The sequence below is a fragment of the Dermacentor silvarum genome, chromosome 1, assembly GCF_013339745.2.
Source record: "Dermacentor silvarum isolate Dsil-2018 chromosome 1, BIME_Dsil_1.4, whole genome shotgun sequence".
Lineage (NCBI taxonomy): Eukaryota > Metazoa > Arthropoda > Arachnida > Ixodida > Ixodidae > Dermacentor > Dermacentor silvarum.
The window spans coordinates 418820945-418839485 of record NC_051154.1 but is presented as its reverse complement, the minus strand read 5'-3'; the positions used below and the strand labels follow the sequence as shown (position 1 = coordinate 418839485).

Below are 18541 nucleotides of genomic sequence, written 5' to 3'. Positions count from 1 at the left end.
GGTCCTCTTTCTTGGTAGCTCGCCTTTTTCGTCTGCTCAGGTGGTAGAGGTGTGACGCTTTCTCGGGGATGAAGGGGAATATCTCGTCCCGGGAAAGGCGCTCGGGCTTGTTTCCCACATTTGAGAGGTACAGTTTCCAGGAAGATGACAACCGCCTCTTGGGGATGTAGATAATTGCCCCGACACGGGAACGTGCGCGGGTTTGGTTTCCCCCATTGACCTGTCGAATTCCTTGCCGATCAGAACAGCCGGGAGCTTCCTGCCCGCGAAGCGGAGGACAATGTTTCTGCCGCTTGCTCGGGCCTCGACGAGACAGAGCCGGCGAAAGGGAACACCTTCTGCCGCGTGAGGGGGAGAGGGCATCGTGCGACGCCACTCGCTTTCCTGTGTTATCCGCGCAAGCTCTCGCCTGCGTTCGAACTGCGCCTCAGAAAGGCCAAATCAAAACGTGCCCAAACGTCTCAATGCGCTCGCTCGCCCGCGAGTAGTTCATAACTGCAAGGAGCGCTCAGCAGCGTTCAATTGAACAATAATGCGTTCGCTTTCAGTACTCGTAAGTGCTCAGGTGTCCTCGGATTTTTATTTTCTACATTTCAATTTGAACCGAAGTTGCTTTCCGCGATGCTTTCCTTGGCTCATTGTCGGTTAACTGAATGTGATCATTCTATATATATATATATATATATATATATATATATATATATATATATATATGTTTCAGCGAACACTTTCAAAAATTCTTAAAGGTTGCCCGTGGCAGACTGCACAATTCTGGTCCATGAGCTGGTCTACTCGAAGAGGCGGACATTACTTGTGCAAGAAATTGAAATGCATAATCGAATAATTAACAAAAATCCACTAATTATGTTTTTAACTAATTACCTGATGACCCATATTGCAATTTACAAATTGTAGCCGTGGAGTTCGCAAAGCGGATGCACTTGGAACGAATTCTCGGGATGACATTTGTTTCGAGATAATAATTCCCGAACATTGCGGAGAAATGCATTGGCTTTCCAGTTAGTTTCTCAACAAAACGTCGCTTTATGCATTCAAGCACAAAATTAACTTTAACGAGAATGCATTTCTCCGCAAAGTTCGGAAATTATTATCTCGAAACTGGTGCAATCCTGAGAATTAATTCCAAGTGGATCCGCCTTGCGAACTCCACGGCTACAATTTGTAAATTGCAATATGCGCCATCAGTTTTTTAGTTAAAACTTAATTAGTGAATTTCTTATTAATTATTTGATTATGCATTTCAATTTCTTGCGCAAGTAATGTCCGCCTCATCTCATTAACAAGAATTGGGCTATCTGCGATAGGCAATCCTAAATAAATTATGAAAGTTTTCGCTGAAACACCCTGTATATATCTGTAGGCCATTAATATGTATATCCTCCTAAGACCCCTTGTACTGACCCCTTGTACTTGAACCCTTGTAAACATTTTTTTCGAAACTGTGATTACGCAAAATATTCATTCTGGATAGGAAGTACGGTGCATCTGTAAAGATGTGGTTTACAGATGCACCGATATTCTTGTCATCCGCTATCGAGAAATATCAGACTGAATCGATCTAGACCTCTTTGGCATCCCAGACGGCCGAAAGAAACCTACGTACGTAGGTTTCGACGTCACTGAGATCGTGTGAAAATACCGGACGCAGCAGCCACACGGTAATGCACTTCACATAATCACATCTTAACCTCTGCGTTTAGACAATGAAATGCAGTTTTTACCATGATGCAAGTAGTTATTTTTTCTCGTACATGGAAGCCAGAGCTTTTGACCGTCATAATGAAATTTCAAAAACTGCTTTTCTTGTTCATAACTTAACAGTAGACAATAAAAACCACATTTAAGAGCGATAATACACCATAGTTTTTTTCGGGTCTCAGGAACTTATGTCAGATTTAAAATATGTTTGAACTATTAAATATCAGTTATGAGCATGATTCACGCGAAACATAACTACATATTTGAAAATGGCCACCTCTAAACCCGCAAGATCCCTTCCGAAAACAATTCCTGAGTGTGGTCCCGGTTGCGTGAATGCTGTCGTCGAAGGAAAATCATAAAATGACTTAATGGAAATGATTCTGTCGCTACCGTCGCTTTACACCAGCCGTTAACATGTTAGGTCACCATAGTAATCGCTTTATCCATGCGCTGGTTAAATTCTAAAACAAGAAAAAAGCTTGAGGCGATGAACAAGGAAAGCCTGTGCTTGCACAATGTCGAAACCCTTGTCCAAAGAATGGCTCCAGCGACATCACTTGTGCTTAAACTCGGCGTCACAAGATGTCGCCACCAGCATTGTTTTGCTGACCTCTCCAGTATTTCGAAAGCGGACAAATTAAAACTACTGTCGCAAAGGTGATAATAGCAAGACTTCCAAACCCAGTAGTTTAAAGGAACACTGACAGCAAATTTGTGTTTGTGACTTCGATGCTTCAATGAGTTGGTTTGTGACGGATAATCAGAGTAAAACCGCATATGCTGCAAAATGCCCACTACCTATTTTTAGCATCTTTAATTATGATCAATTCTAGCTTCACATTGAAACGCCCTCCCTGAACCATAAGAAACGAGCGTCGTACCGTGGCGGTGCCAAGTGACCGTACACGTGGGCTCAAACACCGGTGACATTTAGGAGCGTGCTTGTTCAAGTGCCAGTTGCAGAACTTTTACGCTATATGTCGTCGGGCGCCATAATTGCTAAGTGAAGCTAACGACTTTATTCAAGTACCAAGCGCTGCTGCAGTGGATGCAGCGTTTTCCGTTTGTTCACTGCAGAGCAGCGTATCGGAAATTGGCAGCACAACAAGCAGCGATGAAGATGAAACAGCAACAAAATGAAGCGTGCAAGTTGGGCTGTTTTTTTTTCCTGGTGTCTATTCATTCCGACCATTGTTGCAAGCGACGCATCTCTTTGCTTTGTTGCTTCACCCCGTGTGCATGATTTTGCGTGCCATACGGCGTCGTGCCCGTCGACGATTGCCTGCTCGTGGGCCAGCGGCACGCAGGACGTCCCTGCACAAGACTTCTTATCCTCGTTTTACACGAACGTTGTCAACAAAAGCGTGTTACCGCGAGCGACAAACAACGCTGTCCACTGAAGTACGGCTCCAATCGAGCGCTTGCCATCCGGCCGCAGTTCGTCACGTGGAGCGCTTATTTTTTCGAACACGATTAACATTTGTAGAATTGCGCTTGTTTTCTCGATGCCGCGGGTGCGCAGAGCAAACGCCAAGGAAACCGCGCCTCGCTGTCGGTGTGTGCTGTCGGTATTCCGTACGCAATGCCCTCGCATCGCGGCTCCCAGTCACGGTCTGCTTTGCGAAACAGGCACACTTTCAAGATACGTTTTCTCTATTAGTCATTAGTTTGTGTCATACTGTGGCCTTATTTTATGCCTCCGCGAGCGGCGATAGACGCGAACGCCTTGGCTGAGGTGATAGACAGGTAAAGAACCTGCCCGCCGCCGGCGCCATCTCTGTTGCAGATAGCACGCAATCTACGTGACTTGCAATATGAGTAATTGATGGAGTCTTACGTCATAATCTGCGGATGGCAAAAGAAAGGCATCGCAGTATAGGGATTTTGATAAGTGATGAATAGCTCGTAATATTCTTTCTTTATTAATTCTTTCTTTGCTTATTCAATTCTTTCAGTACATATACAGAAATCGAAGCAAAAGCGATAGGCTCAGCAGCCTGATGGAGGCTTTTACGCCGAATAGATTTCGGCACGCAGCACAAATAGGCAAGCAAAACTTAATATGCTAAACTTAAGAAAAGTTAATACCGTCATGCAGCCCTCCACCAGAATAACGAATATTTATTTATTTATTTATTTATTTATTTACAAAATACTGCAGACCCATGCGGGCCCAAGCAGGAGGGGTAAAATTACAAAAAAATCATAGAAGTATTTAGAAGAAAAACAAAAACGCTCACATATCTGTTGCGAAATTAACACATAAAAAATTAATCAGATCTATTGAGTCAGTGCTGTTCAGCAATAATAATGGTAGGGCGTTCCATTCTTGAATAATACGAGGGAAAAAGGAAAATTTGAAAGTGGTAGTTCTTGTTTGACAGGGAGTTACAGATTCAAAGTGGTGATGTCTGGTTACTTTTGCAGTTAATGAGCGCGCACTTGGAGAAGGATCGATAGAGAGTTTGCTATTTTTGAGGAGAAAAAGCAATTTAAGCCTTATAATTTTCCGCCGTAGCTGTAATGTCTGGATGCCATGATTGAGCATGATGCTTGTTGGTGAATCGGTTATACGGCTGATACTTAGAAAAAATAAACCTAACTGTTTCCGCTGAATCATTTCTATTGCAGTAATACTCTGTTTATTATGTGGGCCCCAGACTGTGCATGCGTACTCCAATTTCGGCCGAATGAGTGATCTGTATGCATCAAGTTTAGTTTCGGGGGGCGCTTGTTTTAGTTTATGACGCAGAATACACAGGTTACGAAATGAGGCCGCACATACATATGTGAGTTCCAACTTAGGTTTTTAGTTATTCTAACACCTAAATATGTATATTCATTTACTTCAACGAAAGGATTAGTAGGAAGACTATAGGGAAACTTCCAGCTATGTCTTTCTTAGTTATCTGCTTGTGTATACTGTTTTTTCTTCATTCAGCTTCATGTCCCAATGTTTACACCATGAATAAATGTTGTGATACGGATCCTCTCGGCGTCTGATGAAACAAAATGCAGTCGTGCGCAAATAAAGGAAATAAACAGCGTTAACGATATCGTTAATGAAAATAAAAAACAAGAGTGGTACCAGTACGCTACCTTGTGGTACCCCGCAAGTAACTGGCAAATGACGCGAGTGGTGACCATTAACAGGGTTTGTAAAGTAGGCGGAAATGCAAATTATTATGAAAAGGCAATGTATTTTAGCTTGAAGAATAACTTTTGATGTGAAACAAGGTTTTTCGAAATTAAAAAAAAGTTACGTCAGTTTGACCGCACTTGTCCATAACGCTTTCACATTTGTGAATTACTGTGGTTAGTTGTGTGACCGTAGAAAAGCCCTTCCTAAAACCATGTTGAAAAGAAGAGAGAATGTTATTTGTTAAAAACTTGATTATGTAATTAGCAACAATATGTTCAAGCATCTTTGAGAACAAAGGAGTGAGAGATATAGGACGATAATTTGAAATCAGTGCAGTGTCACCTTTCTTGTGTATGGGTACCACACGCACCGTTTGCCAGGCAACCGGAAGATCCGCAGATGATGTGGATGCGCGAAAAATGCATGCGAGCATTTGAGCTAGCGACGAAGGAACGCATTTAGAAAGCCATCGGGACTAGTGATGTCTTCAGGTTAAGAAGTATAGCCAGAATAACTTGTAGTGACACAGTATCTTCGAGATCAGAGTAAGATACAAGGGTAAGAGCGACTGTTTCAGAAGAAATGGAAAACGCGCTGTGGAAATATAAGTTAAAATGTTCCGCAATGGCCTCCTTGTCAGCAATTTCAGCAACATCAATTTGTATCCGGTCAACAGACTTTTTCTTCGGATTCAAAAAGTCCCAGAACTTCTGAGGGGATTCTTTCAAAAATATGGTATGGTATGTTAAAAATAATGGCATTTGGAACGTTTCAACGCCTCATTAAACACCGTTCGAGCGGCTTCAACAATGTTTGTGGCTCCGCCCCCTTTTTTAATGCACTTGGTTTTTTTTTTTAGGTGTAAGGCTTCTCTCCTAATCCCGGGATTCGATTTTCTCGTTTTTCTTAGTTTTGTTTTGTACGCAATTATCAAGACAGTAAGTGCATATCTGTTTAGATTGCTCCCAAAGTATATTAACATCTGAGCCTTGAAAGCTGTTGAATTTTATTTCAAGGTAATCAAGGACACCTTCATCCTTGGCACGAGAAAAATCTTTTACAGAAATTATTTCGGAGAGAGCAATACAAGGGTTTTCAAGGCTACACGATAACAAGACCATTGCATGATCAGAAATACAGGGATTCACAGGGACTGTACATTCTTCAATGGTCCTATTAACAAAAAACAAGATCTAGGACTGAAGAGGATGCATCCCAATCTCGCGTAGGCTCTGTTACTACTTGTCGCACATCCAGGTTTAGCAAATATCAACCAAGAATCCAACATCTGAATATCGACCTGTATTTGAAAATAGATAGCGCCACTCAACAGAAAGTAAATTAAAATCGCCAGCAATGATTATTTCTTTGCAAGAAAATCGCCCTAAATGATCGCGTAGATCCTTCAGAAATCGAGGTGGTGCATCGTGTGTTCTATAAACGCAGACAATAAAGTGCGCCCTGAACAGAACTATTTCAAAGTAACACTTTCCTGATTATCTATCTGACGTAGCAGTGATGTTCGAATGACATAATTTATCAAGACAGCCACGCCGCCACCTCTAGTAGGACGGTCACGGCGAAAAACCTGATATGAGGGCGGAAAAACACCAGCGTCATCAATGTCGTCACGAAGCCAGGTCTCCGTGATAACGACAACATGGGGATCATAATCTAACAAGATGGCTTCTAGTTCGGTTGATTTGTTAACTACGCTACGCACATTTATGTTAATAATCTTTAGTTGACTTCAGTCTATTATAGAATTGCCATGAACAAAGCAGCCTTTATTCTGGTTTGAGCATCTTCGTCCCAAATGAAGAGCTCCCCATTTACTCGCAGCTTAACCCATAACAACTTTATTTTCTGCAATGTCCCACGCGAGTAATCATGTCTGCCTAAGCGGTGAATTCTACCAACAGATAGGCATGATACCTGTAGTTCCGTTGAATAGAGGTTTTGAACGTTCTGCTTTAAATCTGAGTCATTCTCGTTAGGATCTTCCTGCGTTCCAAAAATACCTAAATTTGATCGTCTGCGGCGGTCTTCCAGATCGGTTAGTTTAGATTTCAAGACCTTAATAGATTTTTCGAGTGATTCGCCCTGATTGATTCGACCTGAGTGATTGATTCGACTTGAGTTCGTTTTTCTATTTCAAGAAAGCACGAAGTAAGATCAAATATTATTTTTTCTATGCTGTTTTGCAGTTCCCTTAGTGCAGCCATCTCTTCAGCTAGTTTTTTTGCCCTGCCAACAATTCCTTCAGCATTTCTGCTGTGGAAGGGGCTGGATTAGTCTCCCCATCACAACACAAAAGTAGTGCACGCACAGAGAATACATCATATGAACTCATAATACACTGTTTTGGGCACGGCAGGACCAGAAGCCCAGGATAATCACTACGAAAGCTGTTGTAGCTGGGACTAACCTGCACGAAGTAGAAAAGGTGATTTCGTGACCACATGTTGCTTTCTGGTCCGCCGTACCCACTGAGGTGTAGCTCTGTAGTTCTATCCTTTATAGGCAGGTCCGATGACGTAGTCGCAGTGGGTGGCTCTGTTGTCCCGACTTGAACGAAGGAAGGGGTTGCACAGTGAACTAGTTGAGATAACACGTGTCAGCACAGACCCACGTGTTAGTGACGAGGCAAGATTCTGGATCGAGCCTTCCGGCAGGACCGAGCAGAAGAGCCTGCATGAAGTAGAAAAGGTGGTTTTGTGACCACATGCCGCTTTCTGGTCCACCGTACCGTACCCACTGATATAATATATTCTTTTCATATAGTAATATGAACACAACATTGAGAAAAAACAAAAATTAGGGCAGCTTGCACTGGAGGCGCAGTGCTAAAGAGACAGCGGAGCTGATGGGCCAGTGCACCGGCAAGCTAACCCCTCTCCCGTCCAATGCTGTGGGCACAGCAGTGTGAGCCGTTACTCCTAGATGGCGCCGCCGTCCCGCAGCCGAGTGAGCTATCCGGTGATAACGCACGCGCAGCAGCAGCAGCACCAGTAGCAGGCAGCAGCCACGGTCAAGAAATTCCGACATGGTTCGCAAAAGAAGCTTCGCTTTAAACGTCAAGGCGTAGCACTGATTGCCATAGCAAATTAATATACAGCTATACGAAGTAAGGTTAGTCGTTTTATCAGCTGTAAACATTCGCTCACTGGCTAAATTAACAACCACGTCGTCAAGCGCAAAGAAGCAAACGCGAACTCGGTAACCTCGGGCACTCTCTGTCCGAACGCCGGCGTGAAGAAGGGCGAGCGAATTCCCCTTCCTGCTGCCTATCGCTTCAATGCGCACTAGGCGATCGATAACTCGGAGCATCCTTCGAACCCAGCACAGATCGCCTCCAAGATAGGACGCGCCTCCTAGCGCACGCAGGTTTCCCGTGTGAGAAGAGGGCGCGCACCATCCTTGCCCTTGCGAGCGCACTGCTGCATCAACCCTTCTCGGCTCATTCTCGCAACATTGGCACGTGTTCCGGCCGCTGTTTGCTTTGCGCCGTAGAAACCACAGTGTGTGAAAGAACAGGAAGAGCCAAGCGCGTAACCCTTCCTGTCCATCTTGCAGTTCCCCTGTTTGCCATGCAAGTGCGAAATATTTGTGAGAAATTTCACATGTAACAATGTGAGCAGTATTTTTTATCAGCAATACATTTGTACGAAAACTGCAATTGCCTTTCCCGTAGCTTTTTGTAAAAGTGCTCCCTCTACTCTTGTGCAGTGCTGGATGCATCGGGAAAAATACCCAGTGGTTTCTCCGACGGCAGCCTAGCGGAACTGGGAGACTACGATCTGTGCCTTCGCCTTGTGGTCCGCAAGAGTACGCCGTCCGGCGTAGGCGAGAAGCTTTTCCGCGGACAATACTGCAGCTTCACTCTGGACCCTCCCCTTCCCCCGAGACCACCAGTGATCAGGAACACCGAGCCACTCATCGACAGCAGCAGTTTCGCCAATCACTCGGTGCGACTACATTTAGTATTCGAGAAAGCCTTTCCACGAGCAGCATGTGGTAAATGGCCGTCCAATATAAGCAATTTACCGCTTTTTCTTAGCAAACAAGGAGTAATGATTAGAAATCACCGATATCGTATGCATCATTTTCATTCGTGCAAGATACTGTTGACAACAGTCAGCAGTGGTTTACGACCACAGTGAAAATCTGTCGAATATCGCGCCCTTGATTGATGAGACCTCGACACTATCACAATCTGTAGCACTGCTGTACGTTGAGCATGCTCGTACTCTAACTTGGCAAACATATTTTAGCGCCAGTGGACAAGGACGGAAGACGTTGACAACACAATGCGATTTTTTTTTTTGTCAAGCGTTTTGCCAACATCTTCCTCTGTCCGTTTACGGTGGCGCTAAAAGTCTTTCTATATTCTTACTGAGTTGGAAATGTGGCATGCACGTGACAAAAATATTAAAAAATGAAGGCTAAACGGTCTCTTAACGAAAGTAGGCTACAACAGAAGCGGCAGCTTCGATAGGTATAATGAAAGTAGTGACAAATAAGTTTGCAATTACATGACATGGAAATGGCAAATCAGTTCTGCGGAAACCCGCAAGGTGGAGGAGCTATCATGAAAGCGAAAAATTGTCATCCACCTGAAAGTACATGACGCTACAAAGGAAACCCATACGGGTGCCTCAGATGAAACCTTCGCAGTTGAAAAAAAAAATTCATATTGGTCCGGGATTTGAACCTGGGACCAACGCCTTTCCTTGACGGTCGCTCTAACAACTGAACTAACCAGGAGGCTAGAAGATTGCTGCGCAAGGGCGAATTAATCCACAACTCGAAGCACAGGGACAAAGAATATGGCAAATCAGTCCAGCCGAAACCCGCAAGGTGCAGGAAATATCATGAAAGGGAAAAATTGTATTCCACCCGAATGTAGTAAGGTTAGTTGTTTTATCAACTGCACAAAGTGCTGTAAACATTCGCTCACTGACTAGATTAGCAACCACGTCGTCACGCGCACACAAGCAAACACGAAGACTCCATAACCTCGGAATCACTCTGTCCGAACGCTGGCGTGAAGAAGAGCGACAGCAAGGACGAGCGAATTCCCCCTTCATTACGCACTAAGCGCTCGAAGCGCACACCAAGCCATTTCTGGTTGGCTATCCTCCGAACCCAGCACAGACCCGTATGGGTTTCCATTGTAGCTTCTTGTGATGACCTTTCATGACATGGAAAGGACCCACGGAATAGTAGTTGACTTTGGCCCATCTCGACACGAGATTTTATGCAAATTTTGGCAAAGAACATTATCTGGAGCCCAGGCTGTGGAAAAGTGCTGCCACCGCATCTAAACTTTCAGACGCCCGCCTCACGCGACATCTTGGTGGCCGGAGAGCGCCAAAGAGAGCGAGTCGCTTCAAAACCAAAGAGTCAGAAATGCAGTTTGTTGATTCTCGCTGTGAGGCAGCGTTTGTTGTTTCGTTGCGCAATTGTGCAGAGAAGCTATCCGATGACGTGTGTAGCGGTAGCCGACTCGGTATGTATCTGCGGTCCAAACGAACGTCTGCGGGACACCTGAAGAAAAACCGCTTACGAGGTATAACTTGCCTCGCTCGTGCATCGACGCTCGAGCGTCAATTCTCAACGAGGGAAGTGTATATGCTGACGTACGCTGCCTGAAGCGGCGCCACTCCAAGGCAAGTGCAAGCGATGTGGCTTAAAACGTACCAATTTCGCTGCACCGGAACAGTGGCGCCATCTATTACCACGCGGCGTGTCTTGCCCCCGTAGCGGGGACAGATGGCGTCCCCCTGCCGTAACAATGACAACGCGAAATCCCTGTGTGTGACTATAGGATAGGCCTGCATCCCTCAATATGGAGAACTAATCTCAATAAGATCACCGAGATTACGCCCGAACTTTACTGTTAAGGGGAGGTACAACGTAGAGACCGTCTACAATACCATTCATTTCCCGTAAAGGATGCAAATATGTCATAAATGGCTACTCGTTCAGCCTGAAGCGGGCAGCCCGAACGTCCGCCATGTCAGGCGACAACTAGATTGTCTCGTGCAACTCAAGTCTGCGGAGAACCTCGAGCGAAATCGCCGTAAGGAGTTGCTTATTTCCTGGATGCTCACTATACCCCGTTCATTTCTTGCTGAAAGTAGGTGAACGCGGCAGCGAGCCACCTTTTCTAACTGTTGAAGGTAGCTGGCAGGCGTCGCTCTATAAGACCAAATCAGATGGGATATCTGGCGAAAGGCACCACGCGGTGTTGGTAGCACGTTTAGATTTTTGAAGACAGGAACATCACCATGCTATGCTAGACATCACCAGATAGATATGCTAGATATTTGAAGCTTGTTTAATTTGTAAGGTTTTGGAAATAAGAACTGTCGTAGACGCGAGAGGGTAAATAAGGCTGCGCTCCAAGAAAATATTTGCGCTCTTCAAGGCTTGTTGCCTAGCAGTGATCGTCATCTACGTTGCGTGCCTTTCCTTTCACGAGTGGCATGCGCGTTATCAGCGTCCATTCATGAGAGAAAGAACAAAAAAAAAAACCAAGTAAGGCGGTTGGGGGAAAATCCGCTCCAAAGGATGTAAACTTAAGGTGGCCGCACAACTAATTTGGGATGAGAGATTGAAACATCAATCCAGCAGGCCGTTACAAGCCACTATAACAAAGTTTAATCAAATTCAGATACTCGTTCCCACGCGGCACCTGTAGCGTACGTGGACGCTAGAGGCAATACACTTAGTCGCTAACTGTCTGTGGTCTATATGAATGCATATTTTCACGTACGTATGTCCATTTGTCAAAGTCTATCCCCCCATCCCCCCCCCCCCCCCCCGCCAGTCGCCAAGTTACAAAAAAGGCTCTGTACTAACTTCGATAAATCCAGTGACGCACCACTGCACGTATCAGCTCTGGTGTCTTTGGCTTCGCTTTTCATCTTTCACATCTGCGAACAGGTGGTAGTCCGAAGGAGCCAGTGCAAGGTGGTTGGGGAGGCCCTTGCTATCAGATTCTGTCAATTCGCTCCACTATTAGCGAGTGGTGACGTGCTGCAAGATCACTTTTCTTGCTGCTAGCCTACCACGAAATGCCCGATTGAGCTCCCGCAGTAGTTCATTCGCCATTAAATCTAAGCTTTGAATCGCCTCCTGCGGGCCCTGTTTCAAGCATTCTCGCTGTTTGCTCCATTGTTGGTCTTCCTTCGAGGAGTCCATCAACGGCTTACACCGCGGCTTTCCATTGAGGGTGAGCAATGCGAGGCTGATCTTCGGTGCTCGTCGGACCATCTTTAAAATGTCTGATGACCACCCTTCACACACTGCTCTTGCTCAAGCGCGCCGCCATATGCATGTTGAAGCCGCTTATGAACTTTTTGAGGCTTAACTTTGTCACAAAACGAGAACTTTTGTCACCGCACGTTGACGAAGCGAGACATCGTGGAGTGCCATTTTCTTAGCGTATTGGTGGATATAGTATGCGACCTGTTGATGCCAAATGGCAATCCACGATTGCGCGAAATATGGTGCCCCGTGCCATCAGACACCTATTCTGAAAAATTAAAAATTAAATTATGAGGTTTTACGTGCCAACCACGCTCTGATTATGAAGCACGCCGTAGTGGGTCTCTCCGGAAATTTGGACCACCTGGGGTTCTTTAACATGCACCTAAAGCTTTAACACCCATGTTAAAGCAGATTTAACATGGGTGTTTTCGCCGCACCTATTCTGGTGCACTTTCGGACTTGCGTACAAAGTGCCGTTAAACATTCCATTCAGAGTGGCCCTCGCACAAATGTAAGAAGCATGTTGCGATTGCGATAACACTAACTTTTAGCAACGGGCTGTTGCCTGCGTGACTGGTTGCGTGAGCATGGAAGTCGTTGAATGCAGCAACGCGCAGTACTTGGCTTTTCATTGTATCTCGTATAAGGACGCCCACATCAAGCAGCTCGTGCTGCAGAGATTCGTTTAGCGTAATAGCTGGCTTAGCGGAAAAGAAAAGAAGCTGCAAATGCGCATGGGCACAACGCTAAACCTTCTATAGCGTTTAGCGTACGCACGCTATTTTTCAGATTTAACGTGGCCGTCTTTGCGTGGTTTACGTACTTTACGTAAAACATGGTGGTGGTCCCATTCACCCGGTTCGAACTGAATTTGCTGTTGCTTTTGTAAGATTTACTTCGTTCGAAGCAAGTGACGGCGTAAACGGTTTTCACTTAGTCTCAGGCTTCTTCGACGACAGATTATGGATAACCTTGCAGAGCTTTAGAGATCGCTTCTCGTTTCGAACGTGTCGAAGCTTTACGAGTGAACGATGGTGGTGATGATGATTTATTGGCATCCCCTTTGAAACGAGGCGGTGACAAATAGTCACCTAGCCTGCTTGGTTTAATCAGGTATGCTATACAAGTTTGTTTTTTATCTACCATTTTTGTATATATGTCCCTCATATTTTTTCCCTTCAAAATCTATGACTGTAACAGATCGGGTCGTAACAATTCTTTCCTGAATTTTTTCCAGCAATACTTCAAACGTCTCTTGCTTATCTCGACTGCTGACCGGTTGACGCTTCTCTCCACTTTAAATCCAAGCACTTCTCGAAGGTGTACGTTACGTACGGTTCTCACCGGGTGAATCCCTTTGCATTCCATTAGAATGTGCTGAGTGGTCTCCGGATTTTCGCGGCAGCATACACGTTTGCATTGGATTGGATTAATTGGTCTCACCCTCTGTAACGCAGGCGCACCCGATAACGACACCTATCCACAAGGGGGGCAAATGCGCATAAGGGTAATTAATCTATTTAGACGTGTTTAAAACTGCTAAAAAAACGAGGGCACACGAAAGAAACACACACTACACCACGAGCGCATATTCCAACTGTTCGGGAAAGCAAGCAACATACATTTCATTCAGGATCCTGTACACGTATCCGCATTGTCACTCTCACATGTGCCGATAAACATATAAAAATACAAAATAAAAATATCTGCTGGGTAACAGTGTAAAACAAGATTGCGACAAGCGATCACCAAAATAACAGTGAGCCCTTCTTACTGAATAACGAGAAAGAGGGAGAGAAAACCTCGAACACGGGAAGGAAACGAAAATGGCAGATGTCACCTAAGCCTTTACCCTGTCACCAGGGTAAAGGCATAGGATGAGGCCATAAAAAGGTTTGATTAAAAAATACACCAAACAACAAATGTCGAGGCGATGGTGTCATAAAAAGGCATCAAGGCTAAAGATATGGCTAAAAAAAAACCAGCGGTAAAGGTGAAGGCAGCGGAATTCATAAACGTAACTATGGAAAGAGTAAAACCTGGCGAAAAACTAACTCTGGGGCGTTTCAGCAGTTTTTTCCCCGCAGTTTTTGGTCTCGGCCGCCGTTTCAGCATAAAACCAACCAACAAAGAAAAAAAATAGCAAAGAATTCACCGCCAAGAAGAATTTTTACAAGGCACATTTCAGAAAAGTGACTTCTGGTAACAACGAGACAGACGACATGCTGATATACTTGTTGCCAGTTTTTATTATGGTAAAAAGCTTCAACCTTCTCCGTTTTGGTCTGGTCCCTCGATTTGAAAAAGAATGTTGTGGTTTTAAAAATTTCGGAGTTTTACCCTTAAAGCGAAGCATCAATTGCGATAGCAAATTAGTAGAGAGCTATACGGAGTGAGGATAGTAGTTTATCAGCTTATAAACTTGGACATGCAGCAGCACCAGCAACGCGCCGAACTGTTGTCGGCGCCGTCGGCTTTTTGCCCACGTTCACACCGAACGCACGCGGCGTTGGTGACTGTTGCCGCAGGTGCCTCTGGGGGCGGCTCGGAGGTTTTTGACGAGATCAGAACAGGACACTCGTGGAGCAGCGTCAGAAGTCTTTACCACCTTCTCGCCTCGCAACGTTTTTATATAAATACGTATGCATTTGGTACTTCAGATAAACTTCGCCTCCCCTACCTCCCTCCCGTCCCCCCAAGGCCTTTCTCGCGACGGAAAAGGTCGAGTTTGCTCTCTGCCGTGCGTTCGCTCCCTGTGAAAGCGCGCGTCCCTCGCGCGCTTTCACTCGCACATGCAGCATACGGCGCGTGGCGACGATTTCACCGCACTTGGACTCTATACGGAACCTCACGGCGAAGGCGATGGTGACGCCGATGGTAGAAATCTGCTTGGAGTTTGCATATAATTGCAATAAAATTGGTTTACAAGGGTTGCTTCTTCCGCCCTCACCTTTTCCTCTGCATCTGTTACAGTGTTGGGCCAAAGTGCCTCCTGCATTGTTCTTTAAATGTCACTCGTGTTCCTGTTCCCTTTCATTAAAACACCTGCCCGTTTGCCCAATATAGATGCTGTCACATGTCAAGGGAATCGAATACACTACCCCGCAAACACACTCTGTGTAGTTCGTTTTGTGCATGGTTGAGCACTGAGGCCTACTTTTTCTCTAACCTGTCACCATAGGGCACACTCTACTCAGCTTACATGGAGCCGAAAAAAACCACCTTAACCACGTAGTGGCTTGCCACTTCTTTGATGTGCGAAACTCGATGAATGTAGGGCATGACCTGCAGTTTATTTTTCTTTATATCCTCTTTTTTTGCTTTCTACCTATCATTTTTCGCAAGAGAACTTCACAGGCACCTGTGATTAAACTGTGAGGGTAACCAGCCAAAACGAAGCGCCTAACTTGCTGATTGAAACTGGTTTCTAATTTGTGCTCGCCGGATTTTTCCTGAGCGGACTTACAAGCTAGAGTTATATTGGGTCTCTTAATTAGTTTGGAATGAGCACTTTCAAACGGCAGCGGGGCATTATTTGTCCTCGGGTTGTAATACCAACAGATGTGTTTAGCGTCAAATGGAGACTGAGGTCCAGAAACTGAAGGGCGTTATCCCTGGCTAACTCGTGAGTGAAGGTGAGCCCTGCTGAAGATGATTGGAATATCTTTAATACGCGATCTATGGCATCATTAAGCTTATCTTTTGCGGACACGTGGAATATGACTAAGTAATCATCGACATAACGGAAAATGCGCACGACATGTTGCCCGGAAATTAGTTGCTGAACTCATTGATCAAACACCGACAGATGGATATCGCAAAGAACGCGTGAAACTGCAGAACCAATACAAATTCCAGCCTTCTGCACATAGTATTTTCCATCCAACTCAATGGCTGTGGAACTCAAATAAAAGCTTAAAGCGTAGTCGGGGATGGAGTGGACTGTCTGCAACGCGCTGTGGGTGATCAGCCTGCCAAAAAGAAACCCTTAAGGAAAGTGGTGAGCTACCTCAAGAACCTCGCCATCTTACAGGCAGATAAAGAAGGTGGCTTCGTCGCTATGTCTGCCGCCGTTTTTGAGATAAAGGCAACTGAAGCTGTAAAAAATAATTTCAAGCAGGCTGACTTCCTTCCGAAGAAACAAAAACGCATTGGCGTCAAGCTACTAAAAAGCATGAACCTGGATTCGTTAAGGAACGTTGTTGAGAGCAAAGTAACGAGCCACCTCGAGATCTTCTTCACTGGTAAGACACATAAACCGGACTGCTCCCTGTGAGCCATCGTTTCAAAGACTGACACTTGGCAAAAGACAATTGGGAACTTTCTTCAATCGAACCTGGAAATGATAGTCGGCAAGGACCACTTTTTAGTCCGATCTTCGACGGAAGTCGTCAGACACCTGGAAGAAGGTCTTCCGATGGCTACAACAGGGTTCTCGATTGACATCGAGGACCTGTTCTACTCAATGCAACATGGCGGTTTGTTCGCCGCCATTAGGCAACAAATTCAAGAGACTGGAGAAGTGGCCTTTCTGAATACGGCAGGTGTGGGCACCGAGCATTTCCATGAACTGTTAACCTTTTCTTTGAGTTCCAGAGCCATTGAGTTTGATGGAAAATACTATGTGCAGAAGGCTGGAATTTGTATTGATTCTGCAGTTGCACCCGTTCTTTGTGACATCTCTTTGTCGGTGTCTGATCAACGAGTTCAGCAACTAATTTCCGGGCAACATGTAGTGCGCATTTTCCGTTATGTCGATGATTACTTAATCATACTCCACGTGTCTACAAAAGATAAGCTTAATGGTACCATAGATCGCGCATTAAAGATATTCCAATTAGCTTCGGCAGGACTCACCTTCACCCACGAGTTAGCCAGGGTTAACGCCCTTCAGTTTCTGGACCTCAGTCTCCATTTTGACGCTAAACACATCTGTTGTTATTACAACCCGAGGACAAAGAATGCCCCACTGCCGTTTGAAAGTGCTCATTCCAAACTAGTTAAGAGACCTAATATAACCCTAGCTTGTAAGTCTGCTCAGAAAAATCCTGCAAGCACAAAGTAGAAACCAGTTTCAATCAGCAAGTTAGGCGCTTCGTTTCGGCTGGTTACCCTCACAGTTTAATCACAGGTGCCTGTGAAGTTCTCTTGCGAAAACTGAAAGGTAGAAAGCAAAAAAAAAAGAGGATATAAAGAAAAATAAAGTGCTGGTCATGCCCTACATTCATAGAGATTCGCACAACATCAAAGAAGTGGCAAGCCGCTACGTGGTTAATGTGGTTTTTTCGGCTCCATGTAAGCTGAGTAGAGTGTGCCCGTAAGAGAAAAAGTAGGCCTCAGTGCTCAACCATGCATGAAACGAACTACACAGTGTTTGCGGGCTAGTATATTCGATTCCCTTGACATGTGACAGCATCTATATTCGACAAACGGGCAGGTGTTTTAATGAAAGTGAACGGGAACACCAGTGGCATGTAAAGAACAATGCAAGAGACACTTTGTCCCAACACTGTAACAGATGAAGAGGAAAAGATGAGGACGGAAGAAGCAACCATTGTAAACCAATTCTTAAAAACACAACTTTCTTGTTCAAATCGAAGGACCAGACCGTAAGGGCAATTTCTGAAGCTTTTTCCACAATAAAAATTGGCGACAAGTGTATCAGCACGCCATCTGTCTCGTTGTCTCGTTGTTACCAGAAGTCACTTTTCTGGAATGTGCCTTGTAAAAATTCTTCTTGGCGGTGAATTGTTTGCTATTTTTTTCTTTGTAGGTTGGTTTTATGGTGAAACTGAGGCCGAGACCCAGAACTGCGGGAAAAAAAAACTGCTGAAACGCCCCAGAGTTAGTTTTTCACCAGGTTTTACTCTTTCCAAACCACGTGTATAGATTCCGTCGCCTTCACCATTACCGCTGGTTTTTTTTTTTATTTAGCCATATCTTTAGCCTTGATGCCTTTTTATGACACCATCGCCTCGACATTTGTTGTTTGGTGTATTTTTTAATCAAACCTTTTTATGGCCTCATCCTGTGCCTTTACTCTGGTTCTTTGTTAGGTGACATCTGCCATTTTCGTTTCCTCCACATGTTCGCGGTTTTCTCTCCCTGTTTCTGGTGATTCAGTAAGAACGGCTCACTGTTATTTTGGTGATCGCTTGTCGCAATCTTGTTTTACACTGTTGCCCAGAAGATATTTTTTTATTTTGTATTTTTCAATGTTTATCGGCACATGTGGGAGTGACAATGCGGACACGTGTACAGGATCCTGAATGAAATGTATGTTCCTTGCTTCCCGAACAGTTGGCAGTCTGCGCTCGTGGTGTCGTGTGTGTTTCTTTCGTGTGTCCTCGTTTTTTTGCGCAGTTTTAAAAACGTCTAAAAGCTATGAACCAACTAGCC

The 18541-nt window shown here is 44.8% G+C and overlaps 1 protein-coding gene across 1 annotated transcript in view; it reads left to right on the top strand.

The window, feature by feature from the left end:
* Positions 1 to 18541, top strand: part of LOC119447504 (nose resistant to fluoxetine protein 6) — a 515692-nt gene that overhangs the window by 135264 nt on the left and 361887 nt on the right. Inside the window, exon 2 of the mRNA XM_049660741.1 lies at positions 8594 to 8832. Coding sequence (XP_049516698.1) covers positions 8594 to 8832 — 239 coding nt within the window. The remainder of the gene's footprint in view (positions 1 to 8593; positions 8833 to 18541) is intronic.